Source organism: Engystomops pustulosus, chromosome 11 (assembly GCF_040894005.1).
Source record: "Engystomops pustulosus chromosome 11, aEngPut4.maternal, whole genome shotgun sequence".
NCBI lineage: Eukaryota > Metazoa > Chordata > Amphibia > Anura > Leptodactylidae > Engystomops > Engystomops pustulosus.
In genome coordinates, this window is record NC_092421.1 from 28,699,726 (window position 1) to 28,727,661 (window position 27,936).

General features: G+C 43.7%; 1 protein-coding gene and 1 long non-coding RNA gene across 8 annotated transcripts in view; one reads left to right on the forward strand and one right to left on the reverse strand.

Moving 5' to 3' along the window:
- LOC140106189 (uncharacterized) overlaps positions 1 to 27,936 on the forward strand; it is a 296,249-nt gene that overhangs the window by 265,377 nt on the left and 2,936 nt on the right. The gene's annotated exons all lie outside the window — the stretch shown is intronic.
- PALD1 (phosphatase domain containing paladin 1) overlaps positions 1 to 27,936 on the reverse strand; it is a 194,279-nt gene that overhangs the window by 17,029 nt on the left and 149,314 nt on the right. For all 7 annotated transcript variants that reach the window (XM_072130461.1, XM_072130460.1, XM_072130457.1 and 4 more), the window contains one exon: positions 876 to 1,031. In XM_072130461.1, coding sequence (XP_071986562.1) covers positions 876 to 1,031 — 156 coding nt within the window. The remainder of the gene's footprint in view (positions 1 to 875; positions 1,032 to 27,936) is intronic.

Sequence of the window (27,936 nt, forward strand, 5' to 3'; positions counted from 1 at the left end):
GATCTGATATTTATTTAACAAGTCCAGCTCTACTCTGATACTAAATGGTTTGGTGTGTTGTGCTCAGCTGCCATATACTGATGAATGGAGAGAAGATTGGGGCTATGTCAGCAGTACAAGGAAGGAATGGAGCCGAATATGAGAAATGGTGATAAAGATGAGCCTCTTTTATATCGCGTTACTGTTACTGTGACACATCATATCAGACAAGTTCTAAATAATTGGAAAGAGCAAACATTGTATAGACGCAGTTTGAGATTTCTTATTTTAATAAATACATCCAGCTCCACTCTCGCCCATGGCCTATGTCCGATATCGTACATCATTTGGAGAGGTCAGAGTAACAATGAGACATGGACCTTGAAGAAGAGTAGCGATGTTTTTTAGGAGAAAAAAAAAATTCTAAAAGTAATCCTTTAGGATAAAATGTAACCCAATATCATTTATTACATATTGTAAATGTATGTGTCTGCATATATTCATCATACTTCAACTATTTATTTTTTCATAAAGGATTTGACCATGTTATTGCTCTGTAATGTCTTATTTTGTTTGTATATGTCCCCCATGAAGCTGTGCAGAATAGGATGATGCTCTCTATAATAATAATCTATTATTATCAGAGTATATTTAGTTTTTTCCTAATCTATAGTATCAGCTGTGTGAATTGGCTGTGGCAGTCTAGTAAGCAATGCTTGTGCTTTACAGACCTAGAACATCTCATCTATTCACCACTTGACTTGTCTGCAGACACATTTTTCAGCTTGTTTTATTTGTTATATAAAAATACAGAAATCCATGTTATCCAACTTATTTCCTAATAAATAAAAATGTGTCATAAAATGTTTAATTTTTTAGTTTGATACTCTACGCACCTCATACATCCATTTGCTGAAGGGTCTCTGCCATGTCTCTTTCTTCTCTAGGTGAAGGTAAGCATTAAAGAGGATCAGGTAAATGTATCTCTCCAAGTACTGCAGACTCCGGAGCTGAAGTAACTGCATTTCCTTCACATTTTTGGCTGTTTTAATCTGTTGAAACAAAATAAAAATAATGTGTTTGTGAAATGCAAACAAAAATTATTTTAACAAATTATTAGTATTTCTGCCAAGATTAACAGTTAATCACTTCCCTTTGTTCTAGATCAGTGGTCGGTAGCTCTTCGGACAACTCCAGCAGTCTTTTCCAAATAGAAATTGTTTGCCACTTTAATATTTTCTACTGTTAACTGTGTTGCATGTTATCATGTAATCTATACATGCAGAGTTCTTGGAATCGGTGGGGCCATGAATCCTTGTCTGCATACAGCTTGCTTTACTATCCTCAATGAACCATAATTGAATTATGATTTTGTGCGTAATTCAGTTATGTCAGCCACACATCCCCTTTTAGGGATAAAAAGTGAAGGATGTGCCAACTGTGACCCCACCAACCTACAAGAGGGGAGGACACCTTAAAAACTTGGGACAATCCATTGAACATCGGGGAGTTGTGTATTTTATCATAATCATACAAACCATGCTCTCATAAGCATTTACTAGTGCACTGGTATTTGCATGGTTACAGGGGCTTCTAAAAATTTTAATAACATATCTGCTTTAGTACACACCTATCAAGGGGTGATGTCTGGATTTGCAATTCAGTTCCAAAGAAAGGGGTTAAAAACGTTTTACAAATGGCAAAATTCACCATACCCCCTTCCCAGTGCTGCCGAAACACACTGCCGGTCACTGCTTCCTTTTCCATCAAAACACAAAGATTGAGGTAGAAGTGTAGACCAGTTTAGGACCAGGGCAATGTTGGAATGGGGAGTGTGGGGGAAATTTACCTGTGATAGCCCAGGGCCTTCCCCTTTAATAGAGATTTTGATTAGGCTTTACATTGTGTAAACTGTACTCAACGAAGGAAGAAAAGAGAATTTGTTTGAGACAGAAATTGCTACATGTGTTAAAGAAATTAACGCCTATATGCAAGACTCTGATGAGGAGGCTAGAGGCTTATTTTCTAATGAAATCTATATTATGGTAGGCTGTGAAATGCATTCAGATATGTTGGAAGGCTGCCATTCCAGCAACTAGGGTCTCATTAAACCTCACCACTGTACTGCACAGTGTTTATTTTGTTTAAAATATTTTATTAACAGACTGCCACAGATTCCTGGAGGTAATTTGTTTCCATCCGAACCAGTTTTGTCTTTATGGCACAAGCTACATTATATGCTGTATAGTGGGTCTGCTGACTCACTGCTGACAAAGCTCAGTGTTATACAGGAACTTACTAGAATTCACCATTGCACTTTGTATTGGAGATTTAACAATACTGCTTTTATTTCTATTTTGGCTACTTGTTATTTAACAAGATTACTGGAGACTAACCGTTATTGAATATAGTTTTCATTTATTTATGGAGAGGGCACAACAGTCTCCAACCAATGAGGATCATACTCTTAAGCTATCTGCATATGTAGCGTATTGCCTGTGGGTCAAGGTTACCTGTGCAAGGCTGCTGTACAGTGCATCACTAGATGCTGATATAAGAGCGCATTATTTCCGACCAGATCATGGCCTCCATAGACTTCTATGGCTCCTGGTCATGACAGTCGCAAAGTATAGGATGTATCCTATACTTTAGCAGATATGTGGCATTGCCCTTCATCTTCCTATGGAGGGCGGAAGGAATGAAGAGCACCCCTCCTCATCTGGGATCCGGCCCGCCGAGCACATGGCCGTGGGAATGCAACCCAAGGATACTGTACCTGTGCAATCTTGGGCCACCCATGGTCTATTGTTTGTGGCCTGAGTGTCATCTGTGAGAGAGGTCCACTCACGCATGATGACCGTATAAAAGATTGTTTGAGCCACTAACATGGGCAGAAATAGGATCTGGTCTTAGGACCAGCCATGTATCCCATAGAAAATCATTTCACTGAATCATATCCATTGAATCAAAGTCTATGTTCATGTGCAGGTTATCTATTTCCCAGGACATATGGATAACCCATGTTTTTCAGTTGCCTTTATGCCCACAAGGGCTTAATTAACATTGATTTCCATGTAGGGGAGGGTACCAATGGTAACTGATACATAGCCCCAACAAATACATAATACGGTAGAAGTTTGCACTTTTCTCCATTGGCTTCGAGACCTGTACAGTTTTGGACATACAACCATTTCTCTACAGGTCCTGCATCAGTAACTAGACATAAAAAGGAGAAAGTTGAGTATTGCTGATATTTCTCCCTTTCTCTCTAACACCAATACAACCATGAGCAACCTCAAACAGCCACCCCCTGTATAGTATGGTTTAGTGGAACAAATTTTTGATCTCCCAGCTTCATCTGGTCGATCTGTGTCTACATCCAATTTTCTCTGTCATAAAAGCAGCTCATGATAGTGCAGATGTTGCATTACAACCAAACTTCTAAATTCTACTTATATTATTTGGTAGTTCACTAGAAATCCATAAAAAGTTTACCATTACCATCGCAATGTGTTTTTCTCCTAGTACCCGAAGAGTTTAAAGGAAGATTTCTGACAAGTAGAAAAGAAACAACAAACTAAGGATATCATAGAATTGTAGAATAGCATACCCTTAAGATTTTATCCTATACCTTACTTATTTTGACCTTAAAATCGCATTTAAGTTAGAGCTATAGCGACTAGTGGTGACACACTTTGAACAACAAGCTATCGACCATTCTGTTTGCATTTCTAGAGAATACTTGTAACATAATTCATGGTGCAGTGTGTCACCTTACCCGTATGTATTTTGTAGAGTCACAAATCACAATGACGCAAAAACAACATTAAAAGAGCCCCTTCCATGTGCTCAAATCAACATAGCACAAGTTATGGAAAGAACTTACCCTAAAGCACTGTGATCTAGCAGCCCCCTGACAGCAGTACATTCCCATAAGAGGAAGTTCATTGCCGAAATGCAAAACAAACTCATTAACATGGACTCAAAACATGGAAAATTTTACCATTGCAATGTGTTTTCACTGCTAGTACCCAAAGAGCATAAATAAATATTTCTGACAAGTAGAAAAGAAACAACAAACCAAGGATATCATAGAAGTGTAAAATAACTTTTATGCCACCCCTTACTTATTTTGGATTTCTCACAAAAATTGTGTCAAAAAGAAACCAATATTCACATTCATTACTTCCAATGAAATGGTTAGGACTAGAGATGAGCGAACACCAAAATGCTCGGGTACTCGTTATTCGAGACGAACTTTTCCCGATGCTCGAGTGCTCGTCTCGAATAACGAGCCCCATTGAAGTCAATGGGAGACTCGAGCATTTTTCAAGGGGACCAAGGCTCTGCACAGGGAAGCTTGGCCAAACACCTGGGAACCTCAGAAAAGGATGGAAACACCACGGAAATGGACAAGAAACAGCAGGGGCAGCATGCATGGATGCCTCTGAGGCTGCTTAATCGCACCATTATGCCAAAATTATGGGCAACAGCATGGCCATGACAGAGTGACAGAATGAAGCTAGATAGCATCTAAAACATCCAATAATTGACCCTGACACTATAGGGGACGGCATGCAGAGGCAGCGGCAGCAGGCTAGAGAGTGTCATGGCGACATACCCTAAATGGACTCAGGCTTCAAACCAATGGGTGGCAGAGAGGAACCAAAGGAGGTGAGCAAGAAGCGCTCAAATAATATCGGTACATGATAAAAGTTTGCCAGTATATTTTGTGGATAACACAGCAGGGTGGCGACAAAGTTAACAACTTTGATGTGGAATCCATGAAAACAACCCAAATTTCTGCCTGACACACCTCGTTTGATAAGGGGACGATGTATGGAGGCAGCTATATGGACGACTTTTGGAGGTAGCAATGGAGACAACGTGTGGAGGCTGCTATGGAGACAATTTAATTTGGATAGTGCCTGTATGTGGCAGTCCAAAAAAGTTTTCAAACCAGAGGAGCAGGTAGGTGGCCCTCCAGAAAAATGGAATAGATTGAGTGCCTGTATGTGGCAGTCCAAAAAAGTTTTCAAACCAGAGGAGCAGGTAGGTGGCCCTCCAGAAAAATGAAATAGATTGAGTGCCTGTATGTGGCAGTCCAAAAAAGTTTTCAAACCAGAGGAGCAGGTAGGTGGCCCTCCAGAAAAATGAAATAGATTGAGTGCCTGTATGTGGCAGTCCAAAAAAGTTTTCAAACCAGAGGAGCAGGTAGGTGGCCCTCCAGAAAAATGAAATAGATTGAGTGCCTGTATGTGGCAGTCCAAAAAAGTTTTCAAACCAGAGGAGCAGGTAGGTGGCCCTCCAGAAAAATTGAATAGATTGAGTGCCTGTATGTGGCACTCCCAAAAATTGTTTAAAACAGAGGACCGGGTAGGTGGCCCTCCAGAAAAATTAAATGCATAAAGTACTATAGCTAGAGCCAGTGGGCCCTGTCAAAAAATAGCCAGTTTCCTCTGCTTTAGTGTACAAAGAGGAGGAGAAGGAGGAAAATGAGGAGGAGGAGGAGTGCATAAATTATTCAGGTTGAGCTTCCTTCACCTGGTGGAGATTGGAAATGATGAGAAATCCAGGCTTTATTCATCTTAATAAGCGTCAGCCTGTCAGCGCTGTCAGTCGACAGGCGTGTACGCTTATCGGTGATGATGCCACCAGCTGCACTGAAAACCCGCTCGGACAAGACGCTAGCGGCAGGGCAGGCAAGAACCACCAAGGCGTACAGCGCCAGTTCGTGCCCCATGTCCAGCTTTGAAACCCAGTAGTTGTAGGGAGCTGTGTGATCATTTAGGACGATGGTATGGTCAGCTACGTACTCCCTCACCATCTTTCTGTAAAGATCAGCCCTACTCTGCCGAGACTGGGGACAGGTGACAGTGTCTTGCTGGGGTGACATAAAGCTGGCAAAAGCCTTATAAAGCGTACCCTTGCCAGTGCTGGACAAGCTGCCTGCTCGCCTACTCTCCCTCGCTACTTGTCCCGCAGAACTACGCACTCTGCCGCTAGCGCTGTCAGAAGGGAAATACTGTTTCAGCTTGTGCACCAGGGCCTGCTGGTATTCATGCATTCTCACACTCCTTTCCTCTCCAGGGATGAGAGTGGAAAGATTTTGCTTGTACCGTGGGTCCAGGAGAGTGAATACCCAGTAATCGGAGCTGGAATAAATTCTTTGAACGCGAGGGTCACGGGATAGGCAGCCTAGCATGAAATCTGCCATATGCGCCAGAGTCCCAACGCGCAAGAATTCACTCCCCTCACTGGCCTGACTGCCCATTTCCTCCTCCTCTTCTTCTGCCCATACACGCTGAACAGTGAAGGTCTGAGCAATGCTCCCCTCTTGTGTCTCGCCAACATTCTCCTCCTCTTCCTCCTCATCCTCCTCCACCTCCTCCGATATGCGCTGAGAAACAGACCTGAGGGTGCTTTGGCTATCAACAAGGGAATCTTCTTCCCCCGTCTCTTGTGACGAGCGCAAAGCTTCCGACTTCATGCTGATCAGAGAGTTTTTCAACAGGCCAAGCAGCGGGATGGTGAGGCTGATGATGGCGGCATCGCCACTGACCATCTGTGTTGACTCCTCAAAGTTACTCAGCACCTGACAGATATCAGACATCCACGTCCACTCCTCATTGTAGACTTGAGGAAGCTGACTGACCTGACTACCAGTTCTGGTGGAAGTTGACATCTGGCAGTCTACAATCGCTCTGCGCTGCTGGTAAACTCTGGATAACATGGTTAATGTTGAATTCCACCTCGTGGGCACGTCGCACAACAGTCGGTGAGCGGGCAGTTGGAGGCGGCGCTGCGCTGCCCTGAGTGTGGCAGCATCTGTGCTGGACTTCCTGAAATGCGCACATATGCGGCGCACCTTCGTGAGCAAATCTGACAGATTGGGGTATGTCTTGAGGAAACGCTGAACTATCAGATTTAACACATGGGCCAGGCATGGCACATGTGTCAGTCTGCCGAGTTGCAGAGCCGCCACCAGGTTACGGCCGTTGTCACACACAACCATGCCTGGCTTCAGGTTCAGCGGTACCAGCCACAGATCAGTCTGCGCCGTGATGCCCTGTAATAATTCTTGGGCGGTGTGCCTTTTATCGCCTAGGCTCAGCAGTTTGAGCACCGCCTGCTGTCGCTTAGCGACGGCACTGCTGCTGTGCCTAGAGCTAGCGACTGATGGCGCCATGCCCACGGATGGTAGTTCGGAGGAGGAGGTGGAGGAGGGGTGGGAGGAGGAGGAGGCATAGTAGGCCTTTGAGACCTGGACCGAGGTAGGCCCCGCAATCCTCGGCGTCGGCAGTATATGACCAGCCCCAGGGTCAGACTCGGTCCCAGCCTCCACCAAGTTAACCCAATGTGCCGTCAGCGATATATAGTGGCCCTGCCCGGCAGCACTCGTCCACGTGTCCGTGGTCAGGTGGACCTTATCAGAAACGGCGTTGGTCAGGGCACGGATGATGTTGTCTGACACGTGCTGGTGCAGGGCTGGGACGGCACATCGGGAAAAGTAGTGGCGGCTGGGGACCGAATACCGAGGGGCGGCCGCCGCCATAAGGTTGCGAAAGGCCTCGGTCTCTACTAGCCTATAGGGCAGCATCTCCAGGTTAAGCAATCTGGAGATGTGGACATTAAGGGCTTGGGCGTGCGGGTGGGTTGCACTATATTTTCTTTTCCTCTCCAGCGTCTGGGGTATGGAGAGCTGAATGCTGGTGGATGCTGTGGAGGATCGTGGAGGCGACGATGGGGTTTTTGTGCCAGGGTCCTGGGCAGGGGGCTGACTATCAGCTGACACAGGGGAAGGAGCAGTGGTGTGCACGGCCGGAGGTGAACGGGCTTGGTGCCACTGATTCGGGTGTTTAGCATTCATATGCCTGCGCATACTGGTGGTAGTTAAGCTAGTAGTGGTGGAACCCCTGCTGATCCTGGTTTGGCAAAGGTTGCACACCACAGTCCGTCGGTCATCCGGTGTTTCCTTAAAGAACCTCCAGACTTCTGAAAATCTAGCCCTCGCCGCGGGAGCCCTCGCCACGGGAGCTTCACTACGTGACATATTTGGCGCTGATGCACCTGCTCTGGCCCTGCCTCTCCGTCTGGCCCCACCACTGCCTCTTCCAACCTGTTCTGCCATAGGACTCTCCTCCGTCTCAGAAGCACTGTGTTCACCCGGCCTCTCAACCCAGCTTGGGTCTGTCACCTCATCATCCTCCGATCCCTCAGTCTGCTCCCCCCTCGGACTTCCTGCCCTGACAACAACTTCACCACTGTCTGACAACCGTGTCTCCTCATCGTCGGACACCTCTTTACACACTTCTTCCACTACGTCAAGAAGGTCATCATCACCCACAGACTGCGACTGGTGGAAAACCTGGGCATCGGAAAATTGCTCAGCAGCAACCGGACAAGTGGTTTGTGACTGTGGGAAGGGTCCAGAAAACAGTTCCTCAGAGTATGCCGGTTCAAATGCCAAATTTTCCTGGGAGGGGGCAGACTGGGGGGGAGGAGGCAGAGGTGCAGGAGCTGGAGGAGTGCCGATTTCGGTGACATGGGTGGACTGCGTGGAAGACTGACTGGTGGACAAATTGCTCGAAGCATTGTCGGCAATCCATGACATCACCTGTTCGCACTGTTCTGGCCTCAACAGTGCTCTACCACGAGTCCCAGTAACTTCAGACATGATGAACCTAGGGAGTGTAGCTCTGCGGCGTTCCCCTGCTCCCTCATCAGCAGGTGGTGTCTCACCCCACCCAGGACCACGGCCTCTGACCCCTGCAGTAGATGGACGCCCACGTCCCCGCCCTCGTCCTCTACCCCTAGCCCTCGGGTTAAACATTTTGAAAATGAAAGTTATATAACTTTAATTTTTTTTTTTAACTTTTTTTTGTGTTTTTTAGTTTTTTTTTGTGTTTTTTAGTTTTTAAAACCAAACAATGCTATCCTATTGCTATGTCTATTTTCTAGCCAAGTATGAAAGCACACTGATGAGATGACGCTGAGTTATGAAAAAATAAACGTAAAATAAAAAAGGAAATGGCAGACTGTGCCTAATTGAAATCCAACCCCTAATAAATTTTCCCACTTCGGTCTTTGCGATGGATATGTGCGTCACTAAGCGCTAAACACAGCGGTCGCAAGTCTCACTCCAAATTCCTCACAATTGGCTAGTATATGCACTGCAGCAAGGACAGCCACCAGCAGATCAACCAGAAATAAAATATATATAACGCTATTGTAGGCGTAAGTAAGCCGTTTGGATTCTCCTTTGGCTATTTTCTAGCCAAGTATGAAAGCACACTGATGAGATGACGCTGAGTTATGAAAAAATAAACGTAAAATAAAAAGGAAATGGCAGACTGTGCCTAATTGAAATCAAACCCCTAATAAATTTTCCCACTTTGGTGTTTGAGGTGGATATGTGTGTCACTAAGAGCTAAACACAACGGTAGCAAGTCCCCCTGCAAATTCCTCACAATATGGTACTAGCTGCACTACTAGTGCCAGCAAGCCCAGCCACAAGCAAACAAAAAAAAAAAAGTATAACGTTATTGTAGCCCTAAGAAGGGCTGTTGGGTTCTTGTTGAATCACTCCTGCCTAACAGTAATCTACTAGCACCCTAACGCTGTCCCTGACCAGCAGCAGCTCTCTCCCTAGCGGCATCCAGACACAGAATGATCCGAGCAGCGGCTAGTCTATCCCAGGGTCACCTGATCTGGCCAGCCAACCACTGCTATCGACGTGTAAGGGTACCACGTCATGCTGGGTGGAGTGCAGAGTCTCCTGGCTTGTGATTGGCTCTGTTTCTGGCCGCCAAAAAGCAAAACGGCGGGAGCTGCCATTTTCTCGAGCGGGCGAAGTATTCGTCCGAGCAACGAGCAGTTTCGAGTACGCTAATGCTCGAACGAGCATCAAGCTCGGACGAGTATGTTCGCTCATCTCTAGTTAGGACACAACAAATCTTTGGAAGCACAACTGGAGTAACAGTAACAAATTGTAAGTTATTGGCTTTATAAGAGGCCTTAAGGAAAATGGATTTGCCATCTTGATTTCACAAGATGTGATAATCACTTCTGAGCTATGTAAAGGTTTGATTAGTTATTGTTTTCACTGATCTCATTTTCATCATACAACTTTCAGTTCACTATTTATTGTATTTATAGGTGGAATATCAGTTTGAATAAAATTTTACATTTTATTTCATTTACAAGCAATTACTGAGGGGTTATCCAACTGCTTGTAAAATTCTGGGGGAAGGCTGGTGAGGCATTTAAAAAAACAAACAAATCTGTACTCACCTCCTTAGTGGCACCAGACTTTCTGCGCCGCCATCTCTCTGGGCGGTGCCCTATTTGTTTAAGGGGGCACAGAATGCTTCGCTGAGGTCTGCTTCCGACCGGCATGAGGTAGCTGGCCACGCCCACCTGTCCCCTTATCTCAACACCTGATAGAGCGCTGGGAATGGGGACAGGTGGGCGTGTGCACTGGATATAAGGCCACAGAAGCAAGTTTTATACACATTTCCTGCCAAAGTATTGAATATTAGCAGTGGAAGGTTTATGAAGACTTATCTATAATAAACTTGATGAACTTGATGGATAAGTGTCTTTTTTCAACCGTATAAATACTATACTATGTCATACTATATCATAATGATACTATGATACTAGGGAAAATCATTACCCCCTTCTTTGGGATATTTTAAGGTACAGAGGTAAAACCAGATCCGCATGGATTAATAAGAAAATGCAAAAAGCATGAGTATGTATAACTAGAAAGTGGGGAAGTGACTCCGCCCCAAATTTGAGACAACAGCTCAACCTCTCACACAGAATCATGACATCATGAAAAAGTGAAAAAAGTGAAAAAAATGGGAAATTGCATGTTCTTTAAGGAAAGTTTCTTCATGAAGATCAAGGCACAAGTATTTACTTGTCTAAATAGAATATGAGACATCCACAAAAATGTGATCAATTACTCGAGTCGTAATCCTTCCAGTTTATAATCTGGCCTAGGCTTTGCAACTTTGTTGGTCCATTGCCAGCACAGACATTATAAGACTGGCTCTACCTCTACTGAAGGCCTACAAATACTTGGCAGGTGTTGTAGTCCCACCTGAGCTCAACTCTCCCGAAGTGTTGAACATACGATTGCCAATGTTTTTTTTACTATGGAAACCAAATTACATCATTACATAAACTGTAAACCACAGGACAGAATGCAGTGAAGCTGCCATTAAAAACACTGAATTAAGGAAAATACAAGATTGAAATTGGGTTTTAAGACTTTTTTTAACCACCTCCTTTGCAGAATCAGACTGGCCCACAAGTGAACAGGTGATTTCATGGTGGGATGTATGTGCTATAGAATTGGAGGTCCAACCAGTTAAAAACATAGGGGAATATTTATCAGGGCTTGTACATGCACTTAAGTAATCACAGTGCCTTGCGAACCGATTGGAGTTGCGATTATCCCCTTTACGCCAATTTCAGACCAAAGAGGCAGCAAGCAAAATTCAGGTGAATTGCATACAAGTTTACAAACTGATTTTTTTTTTAACATTGCAGCCATTGAAACTAACTATTTAGAGATAAGGGCAATGCTTTTTAATCATAGTTTTTATGAAGTATTTATTTTGAATTGGTTAACTTAAATGGAAGGTTCCCTTTAAGTAATTGCTAGGTTTCCTTTTATTTCAGACCATTCTCTTGGACAATGTTCCCTAAAAAACAAAACAAAAAAAGCAAAACAACATATAATTGTTGATTGCAAATTATTACATGGTTCTAATCCTAGTAGCAAATCTTTTAGTAGTGCTGCCCTTGGTTCCACTGATACATAATAGTATCTGGAGCTGCCAAAGGTTCGGAAGCCACATACAGAAGAAAAAAAAGCTGTTTTTAAATAACTAATATATCTAGAAGGTTTTACTGAGCTTTAACAAGAAGTAACATTATATATTACATTACATTTCCCATTGGTTACGTGAATCAACCATACTCCAAATTGCTGCTCAAAGATGTTCACTATTCACATAAGGTCATGTCCTTAGTGGTGGCTAGGTATCAGATTTGCCCATTTCTAGCACTTGGCCATAGAGCCATTTCATAAGGAGGCAGTTTGCCAACCAGCATGTTTAGTTAGTTAGAATACATAAATGAACCCCTACAGACATGAGAAGAGTTAAAACGCCATGCATGTTGTCCACGGGAGGACCTAGATCCAGGACTCTAGTGTGGCAAGGCAGTATTCTCAGTTTAGGCCGTGTTCACACGCTGTGTTTCTTAAAACACTGTAAATGCAATACAATAGTGTTAACAATTTATCAGGTTAACGTATGACTCTAGGTTCTAGCAAGGTTCTAGGAATACAATGAAAATAAGTCTTTTACATAAACACAACATAAGTGCATTGGAAACACTGGGGGTCATTTACTAAGGGCCTGATTCGCGTTTTCCCGACGTGTTACCCGAATATTTCCGTTTTGCGGCGATTGTACCTGAATTGCCCCGGGATTTTGGCGCACGCGATCGGATTGTGGCGCATCGGCACCGGCATGCACGCGACGGAAATCGGGGGGCGTGGCCGAACGAAAACCCGACGGATTCGGAAAAACGGCCGCATTTAAAAAAGGAGATTGTGTCGCGGAGCTTGCACTCACCTTCATCCAGGATAGGATCGTGAACTTTAGTGCATTTCAGGGAACTTCAGCGCAGCAGCAGCGGAGGAACTACCTTGATGAATCCCGGCCGGACCCGAATCCACCGCAGAGAACGCGCCGCTGGATCGCGAATGGACCGGGTAAGTAAATCTGCCCCAATGTGTGAACGCAGCCTTAAACCGATACAATACAAAAGCTCATATTTTGAAGCTTGTTTCTTGCTTAGTCAGCTCCTTTGTGCTGTTAACCAACACAGTGAGTCAGAGACCACATAGAGCTATTAATCCCCTCTGAGATACTTTAACACCTATTTGGAAATAGTCCATGGGCAACAAAAATTCAATTTCCCAAATAGTAAAAGAAAAATAAACTAATATGCTGGACTTAAAAGACAAGTTTACTGGCAGGTAAAAACATTCTTGCAGACAGTCCAAGGATATGAGGAGAAAAAAATAGAGATGATTTGAAGCTAAAATCAGAGCCAGCAAGAATCATAGTACATAAGCAGGAAAATGCACCAGCTGGTACCGCTTCACATCTGTGTAATATAAGCCAGGCTTTACTCACAACACTAAGTCGCTCTTTTGGCAGTTAAATATGTGTCAGTGGATACAAACATTCAGAGCTTGGAGAATAGCTTTGCATGTTTTACTAAAGCTTGCATAAGCGCCTGCATACGCAGAAACTAAGGAATTTTACATTTTTGGATCCTCCCCCATTTTTTTTTCAAGTATCTGTTCCTAGTGATATTTTTGAATAATGTGTACGGGTTCCTAAGCAACTAAAGGAAAACACAAAAAGTGTTGTACGCATTATAGATTTTCTTCCTTTGCGTTTTGACCTTAATCATTCTACAAGGAAGCGGGTTAAGTCACAGTATTAATTTGGCTAAAAATGTTTTTAAAGAATACCGATCACCAGAATTTTACCCTTCACACCAGTAATACCTGCTTGTAATGGGTTAGAATTCCTCCCCATATCACTTAAAATTATCTGGCAATGAAGCACTGCATTTTGATAACAGACGTTTTTCGGATAAGCAAATGAGTAGATGAGAGTCAACTTCTGAAGACAAGAGTCATTTTTCCAGACTGCCAGTGAGCCACGCCTCCTTCTTTAGATTGACAGATCAGTGTTTCTTAATATCTCAGCCTGAGCAGACAGGAAGTCCTCTCCCTGTCCACACCATAATGCATTTCATCTCACTGGATGGTGAATTTAGCAGTGTGTGGGATAGTCCAGATTTTCTCAGTATATTACGCACCCTGTGATGGGTGGAGCCAACATAGACAAAAGCTTAAAAAATTGGGGAACTATTTTACTGGTTAAAGGAGGCAGAATTAAGCTGTGATGCTTTTCAACAAAGGCACAGTAGGGGTGTGAGTAAGGTTTATTGTGCCCTTTAAATAGTGCTTATGTTCTATAGCTGGCCATAATCTAAGGACATTAGATCTGCCCAAAACAATTTCTCCTGACTTGAACATACTGTAAAACAGTCAAGTGTTCATGATTTTCAAGAGACCAGGAAATAAACCTCAGATAATTTCTTATGGCAGCGACATAATCCAACAAGCCAGATCTTTCTTTCCGGCTTGGGACCATGAAAAAGGTTGGAAAGTTCCATAAACATTGATCAACGAATCCAACCAATATTGGTGGTTTTGGCAAACTTTAGTCGATCTAATGTATGATCACTTTAAAATGTGGAAAGTTAGTAAATACTGGTTTTGGGTATAATAAAGTGGAGACTGGCATCTTTCAAACCAATTCACCTACAAGCTCCATTTCAGCACTGGTGACCCCGTTCCAGACAGGGGTCTTCTGTTTTGAAATTCTGGTAGGTCACTGCTAACCTCTGAATGGCGTGTATGGAGTTCACCACTGAAGCTAACAATCGGCTGCTGTGGTAACCTGTCCCGAATGACATGCCATTGCAAGAGACAACACAGGGAAGGGCAGGTCGACATGCTGTTTGACCCCCCCCCCCCCCCACACACACACACACAATTCTGTCTAACCACTGTGACCCCTACAAATTATGAGAATAGGAGTCTCTCCTCTACATTCACTACCATTATACCTTACCTCTGTTATGCTTTCAGTTATTAGTATCAGTTATTGTGAGGCAACTACAGAGATGTGAACTGGGCCTTAATTCTTCCTCAGGCCTCATTTCAAGGGATTTGTAAACATATAATAAATTTACATTCATACAATATTAAAGGCTTTACATCTTTTTGCTTTAGTTTTTGTCACGTTTTATACCACTTTAAGTAATCTTCCGAGGAGGAAATAGCTTTGTTTTCTGGCATTCACATGTATTCATTAAGTTAATAGAAACTAAAGCAGTAGAAACAATACACAATACTTCAAAGTTCATTCACCTTAGAACATTTGTCCTCAGCCCAGTTCGCAGGGCCCGGAGGCAGCACAATTCAGAAGAGGCTAAAAAGAAGAGCCTACTATTACAAGTCTACATTCAGAAGGCACACGCTCTGACGCACATGGATTAGCCAAAAACTTCAAGAAACACGGATTACATTTTATTCCTTATTTTTTCTAGCTGTCTAAAATTCCTGGAATACTTCAAATAAGAAACTATTTTCTTTAGCAGCCATGCTGATGAAGCAGTTTGAGGGCTGCAGTCTGTGTCTGTATTTAGGTTACCCTGTCTACCCATTATACTTCCTGACAATTTAGTAATTTGGGGCCCCAACATAGGGAAATTATGTTTCTGAGTACAAAAATGTTTTTCGTGGCAAAGGATTATAAAAATATTTCTACCCAGAACAACAGTGTGTGAGAGCCACGGTGGTAAGCCACAGTCCCGAGGTTTCTTGGACTTTGGAGGTTATGCGCTAAAGAGCACCAGAAACATTCTTCTAGTTCTTTACTGGGTAGTGCTTTTCATCATAATGTATACTGTACATTAAGAGTTTGAAGCTGTGGATTCTGTAAAATCTGACCTAATTGTGCAAAGTTTGTTTTAAAGGGGTTGACAGAGTTGAATATTTTTGTTTGACTCCTATCATTGGCCAGTAACATAAAAGAGGGCATCCCTGGGTAGGATGGAGCATACTTTGGATTTTGCCCATTTTGATAAGGCTGCTTTGCCGCTTTCTTGTGTTTCCTAGGTGAGGTTTGCAATCAATTAAATTTTTTTTCCCTGATTTGTTTGTGTATTTATCATTTTTTATTTTGTATCTTGTCAAGTTCATACCTTTTAGAATCTCTTAGTTTTAAACTTGTAATTGTTATGTTTATCTTTTGGTGAAGCCTTACCACTACTAGTAAATGTCATACAATAAACATGATTTCTCTGCAGATTACAACACAATGAGATGCTACACATTTTGTAGCTTTTTACACTTGAAATATCGGACTCTGGTTGCCTTATTCTATACTGCTCATTGTTCTAAATTCAAATGAGATATACATAGATGTCACACCATAGAGAAAACTATGACAAGTTAGCCCTCAGGCACACAATTGACGAATGTGAATAGTGGACATGTGCTAGCCGTCATTTCAACAGCTAACATACATACCCATTGACTGCTATGGGCTCATGCATATGGTCATGTGCATGAGCTGACTTCCTAAGATGGAAAATAAAGAGCAAGTTCTATTCATGCATTAGTTTTCAGCTCAGTAGTCATTTAAAATTGCGATCGGGACATGAGCGGAGTTCACCTACCGATGACAAGCGTGATGCAAACATTGGTCCATGACACCCCATGAGTCCCATGAATATGCACTCGCCATGTGCCAGTGACCTTACTGTGACTTACTGTGACTATCTACTTCTATGTAGATGCGGTCCGTCGGTTCCGTGCCCCTGTTTGTTTACACAGGCACAGAAGCCACACACAGGGAGCTTCTGGCCAGAAGCCACGCCCATTCCTGCCCATCTCTCAGCATTGTAGGGTGCTGGGAGATGGTGTCGGATGGGAGCTTCTGCTGGCCCTGTAAACAAACCGGGGCACAGATCAGACAGACCTCGGCGTGGAACACAAGTAGTGCTAGAGGAGCCAAGTACACTTTCTTTTTTAAATAGCCTGCCCCAGCCCGGCCACAAGTTATTTCTTATACTCAGATAACCCCTTTAATTAAATCTACATTCAACCATGATTAATCAGTGACACTTACTCATAGAGAAGGAAATATCCCGGCACTCACTCCTTGCTTTGTTGCAATTCGTTTTATTGTTGTCTTTTTAAGCCGAAAAGTGTGTGTGACCATTGAACAATAAAACGAATTGCAACGAAGTAAAAAGTGAGTGCCGGGATATTTCCTTCTACATGAGTTTGGCGTGCATTCGCCTATCCTCGTGCACCACGCTATGCGGAGTGCTGTCCTGACCTGTATTCTTTGGACACTTACTCATAGATCCAGGCACTGACTTTGGTGATCTTCTTATATATGCGAGGTGTTACAAGAGACCCTCCTTGCTTACCAGAGCACGGAGGCGCTCTGGTAATAACCCCCTCCCCCAGTCACAGTGCCTGGATCTATGAGTAAGTGCCCCTGGTTTACCATGCTGGATTTTGATTGTTGATTTCCTTTAAAGCATTACACTCGAGTTTTTTCCAGCATTTATATGCAATGCATATAACTCCCATCCGCTCAGCTGGCACTGTAAATCACTGGCCACCAGTGACCCATAGTGATTACACAGTATTGCATCCTCTGGGTCAGTGTCTGGCAGCATAAATTAGATCATTTGTGCAAAAGCAAGCAAAGGAGGTGGTATTTGGCACACTGCTATTCATCTTGATACAAGCGAGAGAAAAGCAACAATATGGGACTGATTTTGGAGTGAATGGAGCCAATGGGACATGTAGTAGTGGTTTGGGGCTTGTGGCAAGCAACAGCATCCAGTAAATTAATCTTGGGTATATATCTGTAGAAATTTGGAACTACTGTATCTATAATATGTATTTGTCCAAGCCCAGGGTTTCCCTTTAATAATAATTACTCCCAGTGATTTTGGCAAAGCATTAATAAAATGTTTGTCGTCTGCACAGAAGTAAACAGTTACAGTTAGTAGTTTTGCACAGTTGTTCTCAATTTAATGACATTTGATCCTGGAGACAAGAGATACCCTTCTTAGGAGCTGACGGCCAAACCAATACCACATACCGTTGACATGCTGACAGGGATTATTGTGAAATAATACAGTGTACAGTGGCAGTAAAAGCCAGATCTCAGCTGGTAAGGAGAACTTTGGAGTAATATAGACTTTACAATAGGGTACACCATGTTCTAAACACTAGGCCCAATTTAATTACTTATGTAATTGTTAATAACTTAACAATGGTGACTTAAGAAAAGTGACCAGTATTAGGAAACATGTATTCAAGCCACCGGGACAATATTAATATAAAATACAAATTTTGTTTGCAAGTTTTAAAAAATTACATTAAATGGACAAATATGATAATCAAGCTCTGTCTTTTGGGAGACTACATGCAAAGTCTCTTTCAGAAACAAATCATAAACAACTCATGCTGCCTTTGGGGGTGCCGATCTATTTAAAAAAAAAAAAATCTATCTTGTAGGCACTTTGTACAAACTCGTACAGCTTCTTTTTAGACCTTAAAGGTTACATAGAATGCATAGAGTACATATCCATGGGACTCATGGAGTGTCATGGACCACTGTTTGCATCCCGCGTGTCATCGTCAGGTGAACTCCGCTTATGTGCCGATGGCAACTGTAAACGACTACTGAGCTACAAAATAAGGCAGGAATAGAACTTGCTATATCTTTTGCATCTTAGGAAGTCGGCTCATGCACATGGCAGTGAATGGGGATGTATGTTAGCTGTTGAAATGACGGCTAGCACATGTCCACTATTTACAATCGTGTGCATGAGGGCCAACTTGTCATATTATTTTCTCTATGGTGTGGCTGGAGGAGAAGGCTGGGGGACAGGGGAGGCTGGGGGACAGGGGAGGCTGGGGGACAGGGGAGGCTGGGGGACAGGGGAGGCTGGGGGACCGGAAGGAGGAGGCTGGGAGACCGGTAGGAGGAGGCTGGGAGACCGGTAGGAGGAGGCTGGGAGACCGGTAGGAGGAGGCTGGGAGACCGGTAGGAGGAGGCTGGGAGACCGGTAGGAGGAGGCTGGGAGACCGGTAGGAGGAGGCTGGGAGACCGGTAGGAGGAGGCTGGGAGACCGGTAGGAGGAGGCTGGGAGACCGGTAGGAGGAGGCTGGGAGACCGGTAGGAGGAGGCTGGGAGACCGGTAGGAGGAGGCTGGGAGACCGGTAGGAGGAGGCTGGGGGACCGGTAGGAGGAGGCTGGGGGACCGGTAGGAGGAGGCTGGGGGACCGGTAGGAGGAGGCTGGGGGACCGGTAGGAGGAGGCTGGGGGAGCAGTAGGAGGAGGCTGGGGGAGCAGTAGGAGGAGGCTGGGGGACCAGTAGGAGGAGGCTGGGGGACCAGTAGGAGGAGGCTGGGGGACCAGTAGGAGGAGGCTGGGGGACCAGTAGGAGGAGGCTGGGGGACAGGAGGAGGAGGCTGGGGGACAGGAGGAGGAGGCTGGGGGACAGGAGGAGGAGGCTGGGGGACTGGAGAAGGATGCTGGAGGAGGCTGGGGTACTGCAGAAGGATGCTGGAGGGACTGGAGAAGGATGCTGGGGGACTGGAGAAGGATGCTGGAGGAGGCTGGGGGACTGGAGAAGGATGCTGGGGGACTGGAGAAGGAGGCTGGGGGACTGGAGAAGGATGCTGGGGGACTGGAGAAGGATGCTGGAGGAGGCTAGGGGACTGGAGAAGGATGCTGGAGGAGGCTGGGGGACTGGAGAAGGATGCTGGAGGAGGCTGGGGGACTGGAGAAGGATGCTGGAGGAGGCTGGGGGACTGGAGAAGGATGCTGGAGGAGGCTGGGGGACTGGAGAAGGATGCTGGAGGAGGCTGGGGGACTGGAGAAGGATGCTGGAGGAGGCTGGGGGACTGGAGAAGGATGCTGGAGGAGGCTGGGGGACTGGAGAAGGATGCTGGAGGAGGCTGGGGGACTGGAGAAGGATGCTGGAGGAGGCTGGGGGACTGGAGAAGGATGCTGGAGGCGGCTGGGGGACAGGAGGAGGCTGGAAGACAGGAGGCCACAGGATGAGGTGGCTCGAGGACAGGAGGCGGCTCGAGGACAGGAGGCGGCTCGAGGACAGGAGGCGGCTGGATGATGGGGGCTACAGGAGGGTCTGGAGAACAGAAAACCACAGGAGGCAGCTGGAGGACAGTATGAGGCTGAATGACAGGGGCTACAGGATGGTCTGTAGGACAGGGGGCCACAGTGAGGCTCAAGGATAGGAGGAGGTTGGAGGATAGGATGATGCTGGAGGACAGAAGGCTACAGGAGGAGGATGGAGGACAGGAGATCACAGGAGGAGGCTGCTGAACAGGGACCACACCAAGTGAGGAGGGGAGGGGTGTAGGAGTACAGATATTATTATGTGTAAGTTTGGGGAGATAAATAAAAGTTGACAACCAAATGTAAAGGGAGGATAAAATTAAAGAGGGGTTTTATATGTTGCAAAGTTGCATTAGGAGGTAATATAACGGTCCATGGGGGGGGAAGGGGTGGCCAAAGTAAGGGGCATTGTACTATGTGGAGACCATCAAGCTCGATATTATACTATGCTTGTGGGTGGGATAATGGGCGTGGTTTAGAAAAAAGGGGGAAGGTTTTTTTGTCCATCTCTCTGGCCCAAAAGTCAAAAGTTGTGACGTATGTATATCTAATATATAAAGCTGAGTGTATGTGTGAGTGTGTGTGTATGTCCGCTAAAGGAATATGTACCGTTGCATTTACAAATCACCAAAATCAAGTGGTTGCCTGTGACTCAGGGAACATCATAGACAAGGTTTTGAGCCAAAATTTTCACCCCGCGCTTTCCAAAATCTACTTATAACCACCATATACAGGAGCCATTGTCTGCTGTTGTGGCAGTTGGAAGCTGAGCCATGATTGGTTGCTGTTCTGCCACAGGTCATTTATTATGAGCTCTGAGCTGTGATTGGTTACTTACTATAGGCAATGAGTAGAAGACAACTTTTGTGTGAAGTAAGATGGATATGGATACAAAAATAGGAGGAGATTTAGCAGAAATGTCTGAGCTCTGATTGGTTGCCATGAGGAACGAGAGCAGTTCTGGACTGAGTGCACTGCCAACAGATATGTATATATATAACATTTGAAATTAGAACAATGAGCAGTATAGAATAAGGCAACCAGAGTCCGATATTTCAAGTGTAAAAAGCTACAAAATGTGTAGTATCTAATTGTGTTGTAATCTGCAGAGAAATCATGTTCATTGTATGATGACATTTACTAGTAGGGGTAAGGCTTCACCAAAAGTTACACATAACAATTACAAACAAATCAGGGGAAAAAAATTAAATTGATTGCAAACCTCATCTAGGAAACACAAGAAAGCGGCAAAGCAGCCTTATCAAAATGGGCAAAATCCAAAGTATGCTCCATCCTACCCAGGGATGCCCTCTTTTATGTGAGGTTTGCATAAGCCCTGCCCCTTTTGTGGTTTAGCTCTTAGTATTGTTCCTGCAAACTAAGACACATGGCACATATGGGAAACATTTGATGGTGTCATATAAATATCTTAAGGAATTCTAATGCTGTGGAAAGTCAGCAGTGGGGTACCAAAATGACAATAAATTCTGTTTTATGCCTAATACGAATCTCTCTCTATCCATCTATCTATGACATTTTTCTAACAACCCTTCTATGATGGTAACTGAGGGTGCCAGTACTCAGGACCGGCCCAAGTCCTATAAGAAAAAATAGAAAACAGTGGCACTCCAAGATTGTGGAACAAATTCAAGTGGTTATTGTTCCCAAGCTGCTACGCTTCAGGCCGTTATATACAATTTTTTTTAATAATAATGTATATATTATATATAATTCTTTAATATAATATTTACCGTCTATACTCGAGTATAAGCCGAGTTTTTCAGCACAAAAAATGTGCTGAAAAACACTAACTCGGCTTATTCTCGAGTCAAAAAGCTAAAAAAAAAAAAAGACTAAAAAAAAAAAATCTAAACTCACCTTTCCAGCAGCCGCGCAAGTCTTCTATGCGATCCCTCCGGCTGCGGCACCAGGTCAGTGCAATGTCAGAGTCAGCTGACGTCAGAACTGCGCGCCGCACGGACCTGGCGCCGCAGCCAGAAGGATCGCAAAGAAGACTCGCGCGGTCGCCGGAAAGGTGAGTTTAGATTTTTAATTTTTTTAAATTAACTGTTCGGCTCCATAACGGGCCGGGGATCCGGCTCTTTAAGAGGGCACAGGGGCTGGTGGCTAAATACTTGGGCAGGGACTGACAGGCTACAAATTGGGGCAGGGGCTTACAGGCTACAAATTGGGGCAGGGACTGACAGGCTACAAATTGGGGCAGGGGCTGACAGGCTACATATTGGGGGCAGGGGCTAACAGGCTACATATTGGGGGCAGGGGCTGACAGGCTACATATTGGGGGCAGGGGCTGACAGGCTACATATTGGGGGCAGGGGCTGACAGGCTACATATTGGGGGCAGGGGCTGACAGGCTACATATTGGGGGCAGGGGCTGACAGGCTACATATTGGGGGCAGGGGCTGACAGGCTACATATTGGGGGCAGGGGCTGACAGGCTACATATTGGGGGCAGGGGCTGACAGGCTACATATTGGGGGCAGGGGCTGACAGGCTACATATTGGGGGCAGGGGCTGACAGGCTACATATTGGGGGCAGGGGCTGACAGGCTACATATTGGGGGCAGGGGCTGACAGGCTACATATTGGGGGCAGGGGCTGACAGGCTACATATTGGGGGCAGGGGCTGACAGGCTACATATTGGGGGCAGGGGCTGACAGGCTACATATTGGGGGCAGGGGCTGACAGGCTACATATTGGGGGCAGGGGCTGACAGGCTACATATTGGGGGCAGGGGCTGACAGGCTATATATTGGGGCAGGGGCTGGCAGACTATACTGGGGCAGCGGCTGGCAAGCTATGTACTACTGGGGGCTGTCTGGCAGCTATATACTACAGGGGGCTGCTGGCTATATACTACTGGGGGCTTGGTGGCTATATACTGGGGGGGGGGGCTGTGATCAATGCATTTCCCACCCTCGGCTTATACTCGAGTCAATAGGTTTTCACAGGTTTTTGTGGTAAAATTAGGGGCCTCGGCTTATACTCGGGTCAGCTTATACTCGAGTATATACGGTATATATATTTGCAAAGACATAGCAGATACATTTTAAAGTTTATATAGAGAAATATACAGAGAGGAACTGAAAAAAATGTGTTGATTACATGAATTGTGCAATTGCCACAGAAGCCACAGAGATATAGAATGGAGAACATTTTTTTCTGCTCCCTTCCTGAGAGAAAGCTTCTCTGACACAGGTAAATCTTCTTTTCCTCCCATATCAAGAGACATTCGCCTCTCAGCAATCTCACACAAATGTCTAAATATTTCAGGCAATTTTTATAATGTTTTATGATGGAATTGGAACAAATGACTCATAGGCATCAATATAGTGAGATGAGCCACAATCTCCCCACTAATCAGATAGAAGATTTTATCAAGCTGAAAGACCTTAATAAACCAAAGAGTTTGTAAGATCACTGTGAGGGATGGTGCTCTCTCTGGAAGAGAGATGGAGACAATCATTGTATAGCTATGGCAGCCAGGACTCACGTGAACTACTCCCAGTTCTGCCATAGTAATGTTGCTGTTGGAGCCTGCCTTTAGAAGAGCTCAGTGGTAATACAGTTGGATTTTTATTGGATGTAATATACATAATTATTTGGGATACAGTGATTCTATTATACAGTATAGACAATTTGCACATTGAATTACCTGGACTGATTTGGTTTGTTGATGAGACTTTGTCAAAAAAAGCCAAAAAAATCATGGAGGTTTTAGCTTCCTATTGAAAAAGAGTGTAGATTTTGGCCTTCAACACTGTATAGTAACAGATTGAACTTGTGTCTTTATGGACTGTGCATCTGTTCCATTAACATGTCCTAGACGGAACAGTCTTTCAAGGAACACTCCATGAAAAATGGAAGCCACAAGGATGTAACTTGGCTGTGAAAAAGGGAAGCAAATGTCTGTTTTTTCGCAACCAAGATTGGTTTGGTCATTGGCATTTGGCCTAAAGTTACTAATCTTGTCTAATATTTCTTGAAGAAGTTAATGGTGTGTGGTTATGTTGAATGAAACACCACTGTGGCTCATTAGTATATTTTTAAAAGCGGATTATAGCAGTGGGGAGGAGGACACAGTGTAACAGCCTGTAAAACTTCAGCTCAGAGGGGCTCATTAGCATATTGTGCTCTCATTAGCCCTTTTGCCTCATTTCAAAAGTTGATTTTAGAAGGAAGGTGGCCATAGATGACACATAAGTAGATTACCACAATCACAGGCCCTGGATCTCTGAGTAAGTGTATTATCATGATGGATTTTGATTGCAGCTTTGGTGGTTGCTTTTAAACACTCACTGATGTTATACGTTTACTACATAAAGAAATTCACCACACTCATTTGGATGTGTGAATTTAGCTCCAACATAATAAATTATAAATCACCTTCCAGTACTGTACCACAACCGAAATCCTGACTACCAAGAGACCCCTTTCTGCGTAACAGGCATCTATAGACAGAGTTTTGGGCTTTACATGGTTTTGACTGAAGTAGAAAGCAATAACTAAGAGCAGGGGTGAGCAGAGTTAAACACCCACATCAGGAAGCACTTTTCTACTTGGGGAATTGCAAATGTTTGGGAATGCCTACTGGGCATAATGAATAAGGCCAAAAACTGAAGGTAATTCAGGAATTAATTAGATGCTTTCCTAGAGGGGGAAGCATTAAAATTCAAGGGCAAGTTTAATCACTTAGACTGACCCTGTGCTCTTTCCCAAAATAATGAGATTGTCTCAAGTTCAGAAGACAGAGTGACCATGGATGGAGGCTCCTTATGTCACCAATAGTCAATGTACTCAAAGCATTATGTAACCTCATTTACAATTGTTTAATAGCTGTTCTAAGCTCCTTCTCCTTCACAGCTAGTATTTACTAGTAGCAGCCTGGGACATTGTGGATTGTATTTTCACGTAATATACCAGACATATTTTTCTAATCTTCTTGCACAGTTCTGTACTCTAGATTACTGGTTGCAATAAATAGCAATTGTAATGATGTGTTTCCTGTACAGAAGAGAAAATACACAAAAAAAACACTATGACCTGCCAGTTCTGTTTCAGACTCTTGAATAATCTTGTTATATTAATATATGGATCCACATTTCATAAGCAGAAGCCTTTGGGGTCCTACAAACCTGGTTATGGGCTACCGAAGTCAACAACCAAAAATAATTACCACTATTAAAGGGGTATTCCCAAGATTACAAGTTTCTTATATGTACTCAGGATAAAAAAATAACACATTATCTAATTCAATGTTATTAACAAAAGTACAGCATTTCACAGATATAATTTTAACCTTTTTCCAGTCCTGGTGTATACAACTTTGGCTGCCCCTGGAGCATCTAAATTTAGGGTAGGCAGACAGTGTTATCCTGTCTGATGCAGCAATGAGCTCCTTTCTGTTCTCTCCCTCTAGTCCCCATCCTTGCATTCCAGGATGAGCGCGCACACACACAGACTTCCTGCCAGCAAACAGTTCACCAAAAGTGCATTGTCCGACGACAATGCACTGTGCTGCGATTCACCAAGATTGTGCGCCTGATGCCCCAACTCAGGTCCGACAGAGTTAACTTTCTTTTTAGTGGTGCATGTAAGTGCTAGGGCTTACGACACAATTTGAAAGTTAAATACCGCGCTCAGTCCAAATCAGTCGGATCGTCAGACGCCCTACCCCCTCACTTGCTTAGCATGGAAGTCAGCGCAGCCGTGCCAAAAAAGATTGCATGTGCCAAAATCCCAAAAGGAGAACAGTTTGATAAAAGTGAGCAGCGTGACCCTTAGTAAATGAGCCCCAGGGTGTTTTTTTTTTAAAATTGTGAATTGTGGCATATATTTTTCTAAAAATGTAGTTGCTTCAAAAAGTTAAAGAAAACCACCACCACAAAAACGACATGTGCAATTCCAAAGTCAAACATTAGGAATAGTTTTTTTTCTAATGCCATCTATTGATTCAGCAGATCACACATTAACAAAATAATTTCTATAGGCTCATATACACGACCGTGAATTTCACAGCCTAGTGTGTTACTCAATTGCCTCCAAGTCGCAAAACTCAGAGCAGGTCCTATTCCTGCTGGCATTTGCGGATCTAGATGTTTTTATTGCAGTTATCTGTGTGTGAGTGGACTCCACATGCTGATGTCACACGGGCTGCAAAAAACAAAAAGGTAGTGGAAGTGGAAGTGTCATGCTCTGCAGTGGGAGTTGGACCTCTCATACAACTACATGGCAGTGAATGCAAGTGTATATCAGAACCTTCTTCAACAACACGTGGTTCCTTCCTCAAACAGCCAGCAATTTCATGCAGGACAATCCCAGTCACACACCAAAACGGGTAAAGCAGTTACTTGGAATAGAAAACATGAAAACAATGAAATGGCCGCAGCCCAGAGTTCTGATCTAAACCCAATAGAAAACCTCTGGAACATCCTTGGTGAAAAAGTTATGGCCAAGAAACCCACAACAGTCACAGAACTGTGGAAGAGACTGGAGCAGTGTGAGAGACTAGTGATGTCCTGTGGATGTGCTGAAGTCATTCATAGCAAGGGCCTGTGCACGTCCTACTGATTGGCGACTGCTGTAACCTTCAGAAAATGTACTAATAATCTTTCTCTGTACTACAGTGATTGGTATTCTCTAATTATGATCAAAATTTTTGTAAAATAAAGGGGATTATGTTTATATACTTTGGGTATTTTGTACAGTAAAGTGAACTAGTGGCAAAGTGTTTCTCTTACAAAAAATCCATCAAATGTTGATCAATGGAGATTACAAAAAAATAAATCTGAATTTTCTCACATTTTGATCTTTTATAATAATCTTAGCCTAGTACTCAGAGTTGATTCTTATGGGTTGCATGTTTTCCAGGAATCTAAGGAACAATTCTCTTATGTTTTTTTTTCTTTACATTATGAAACCTTGTAGGATGGTAGTGCCAAGCTAAGAGTGGATTAAGTCTCATTACAGAGCTGCCTATACACTCAAAGATTTCTGTGAAAGACATTACACATAAGCCTGCTAGTTATACACGCACTCATTTCACAGAACCCAATATAATTTGATAAAACTTTAATAATCCCCAAAAAAATGGGAAATTATTTCTCGCCACAGCACAAATAAAACAACATGAAGACATATATGTGCATATATGCACATCTATATAAAACAAATATAATAAAGCACTGACACCTTAAATTTAAAAAACACAGCATCATAAAAAGGAAAAATGCTCTATTCTGTCGTCTCAGCAAAACCCTTCAATTCCAAACCAATCACAGCTCGAGCCTTTATAACATGGTCAAGCCTTTCGATATTCCTCATTGACGTTCTCAACCCAAAGCAGTCTATTCCAAAAATCCGACTCCCGGCTACTGCAAAATCTTAGAACAACTTTAGCGGTTTTCTGCTTACGGAAAAAAAGCAAAGCTTACGCAAAAAGAAACAACTGCCACTGACATTTCCCATAGAATTTTTCAGTATTAAACTTCCAATCAAGTTGCTCATCCAGATAAACTTCCAGGTATTTATAGTATGGTACCTGCGTTACAAACAAGTCTTCAATCTTTATCGGAGACAATGTATGTAAATTTCTACCACTACTAACCACCAGAGATCGTGATGGTCAGATGTCACCGTCTTTAGATATGATAAGACTAATCTCTTGTTTTCATGATGTGTGAGTAAAGTAGCAATTTGCCTATTGTGCACCTATAGCAGCCAAAACCATGTGAATTAAGACTCATGTACATGTGAAGGAAAAGGTCATGAGGATAATTAACTGACAAAGGAGGAATAGTACAGTACATTGTGATTATACACGTCTCCATCACCGCTAGGCTTTTTTGACCATGCACTACATCAATGGCTTTTACTGTACAAGGCATATACATGAAAGAAAGAAAATTCTCAAATTTCAATCCCATAGTATCGTTTACACAAAGATAATTGTAACTCCTTACTTTACAATTTTACTCAGTTTTATTGCTGTTTTAGCTCCTATAACTCGGTGATGGTCAGTGTAAAAGAGTGTGGGTGGAGAGTGCGGGCGATTCCTGTGTGAGTCCAGGTCTTCTTTCATTTTGCTTC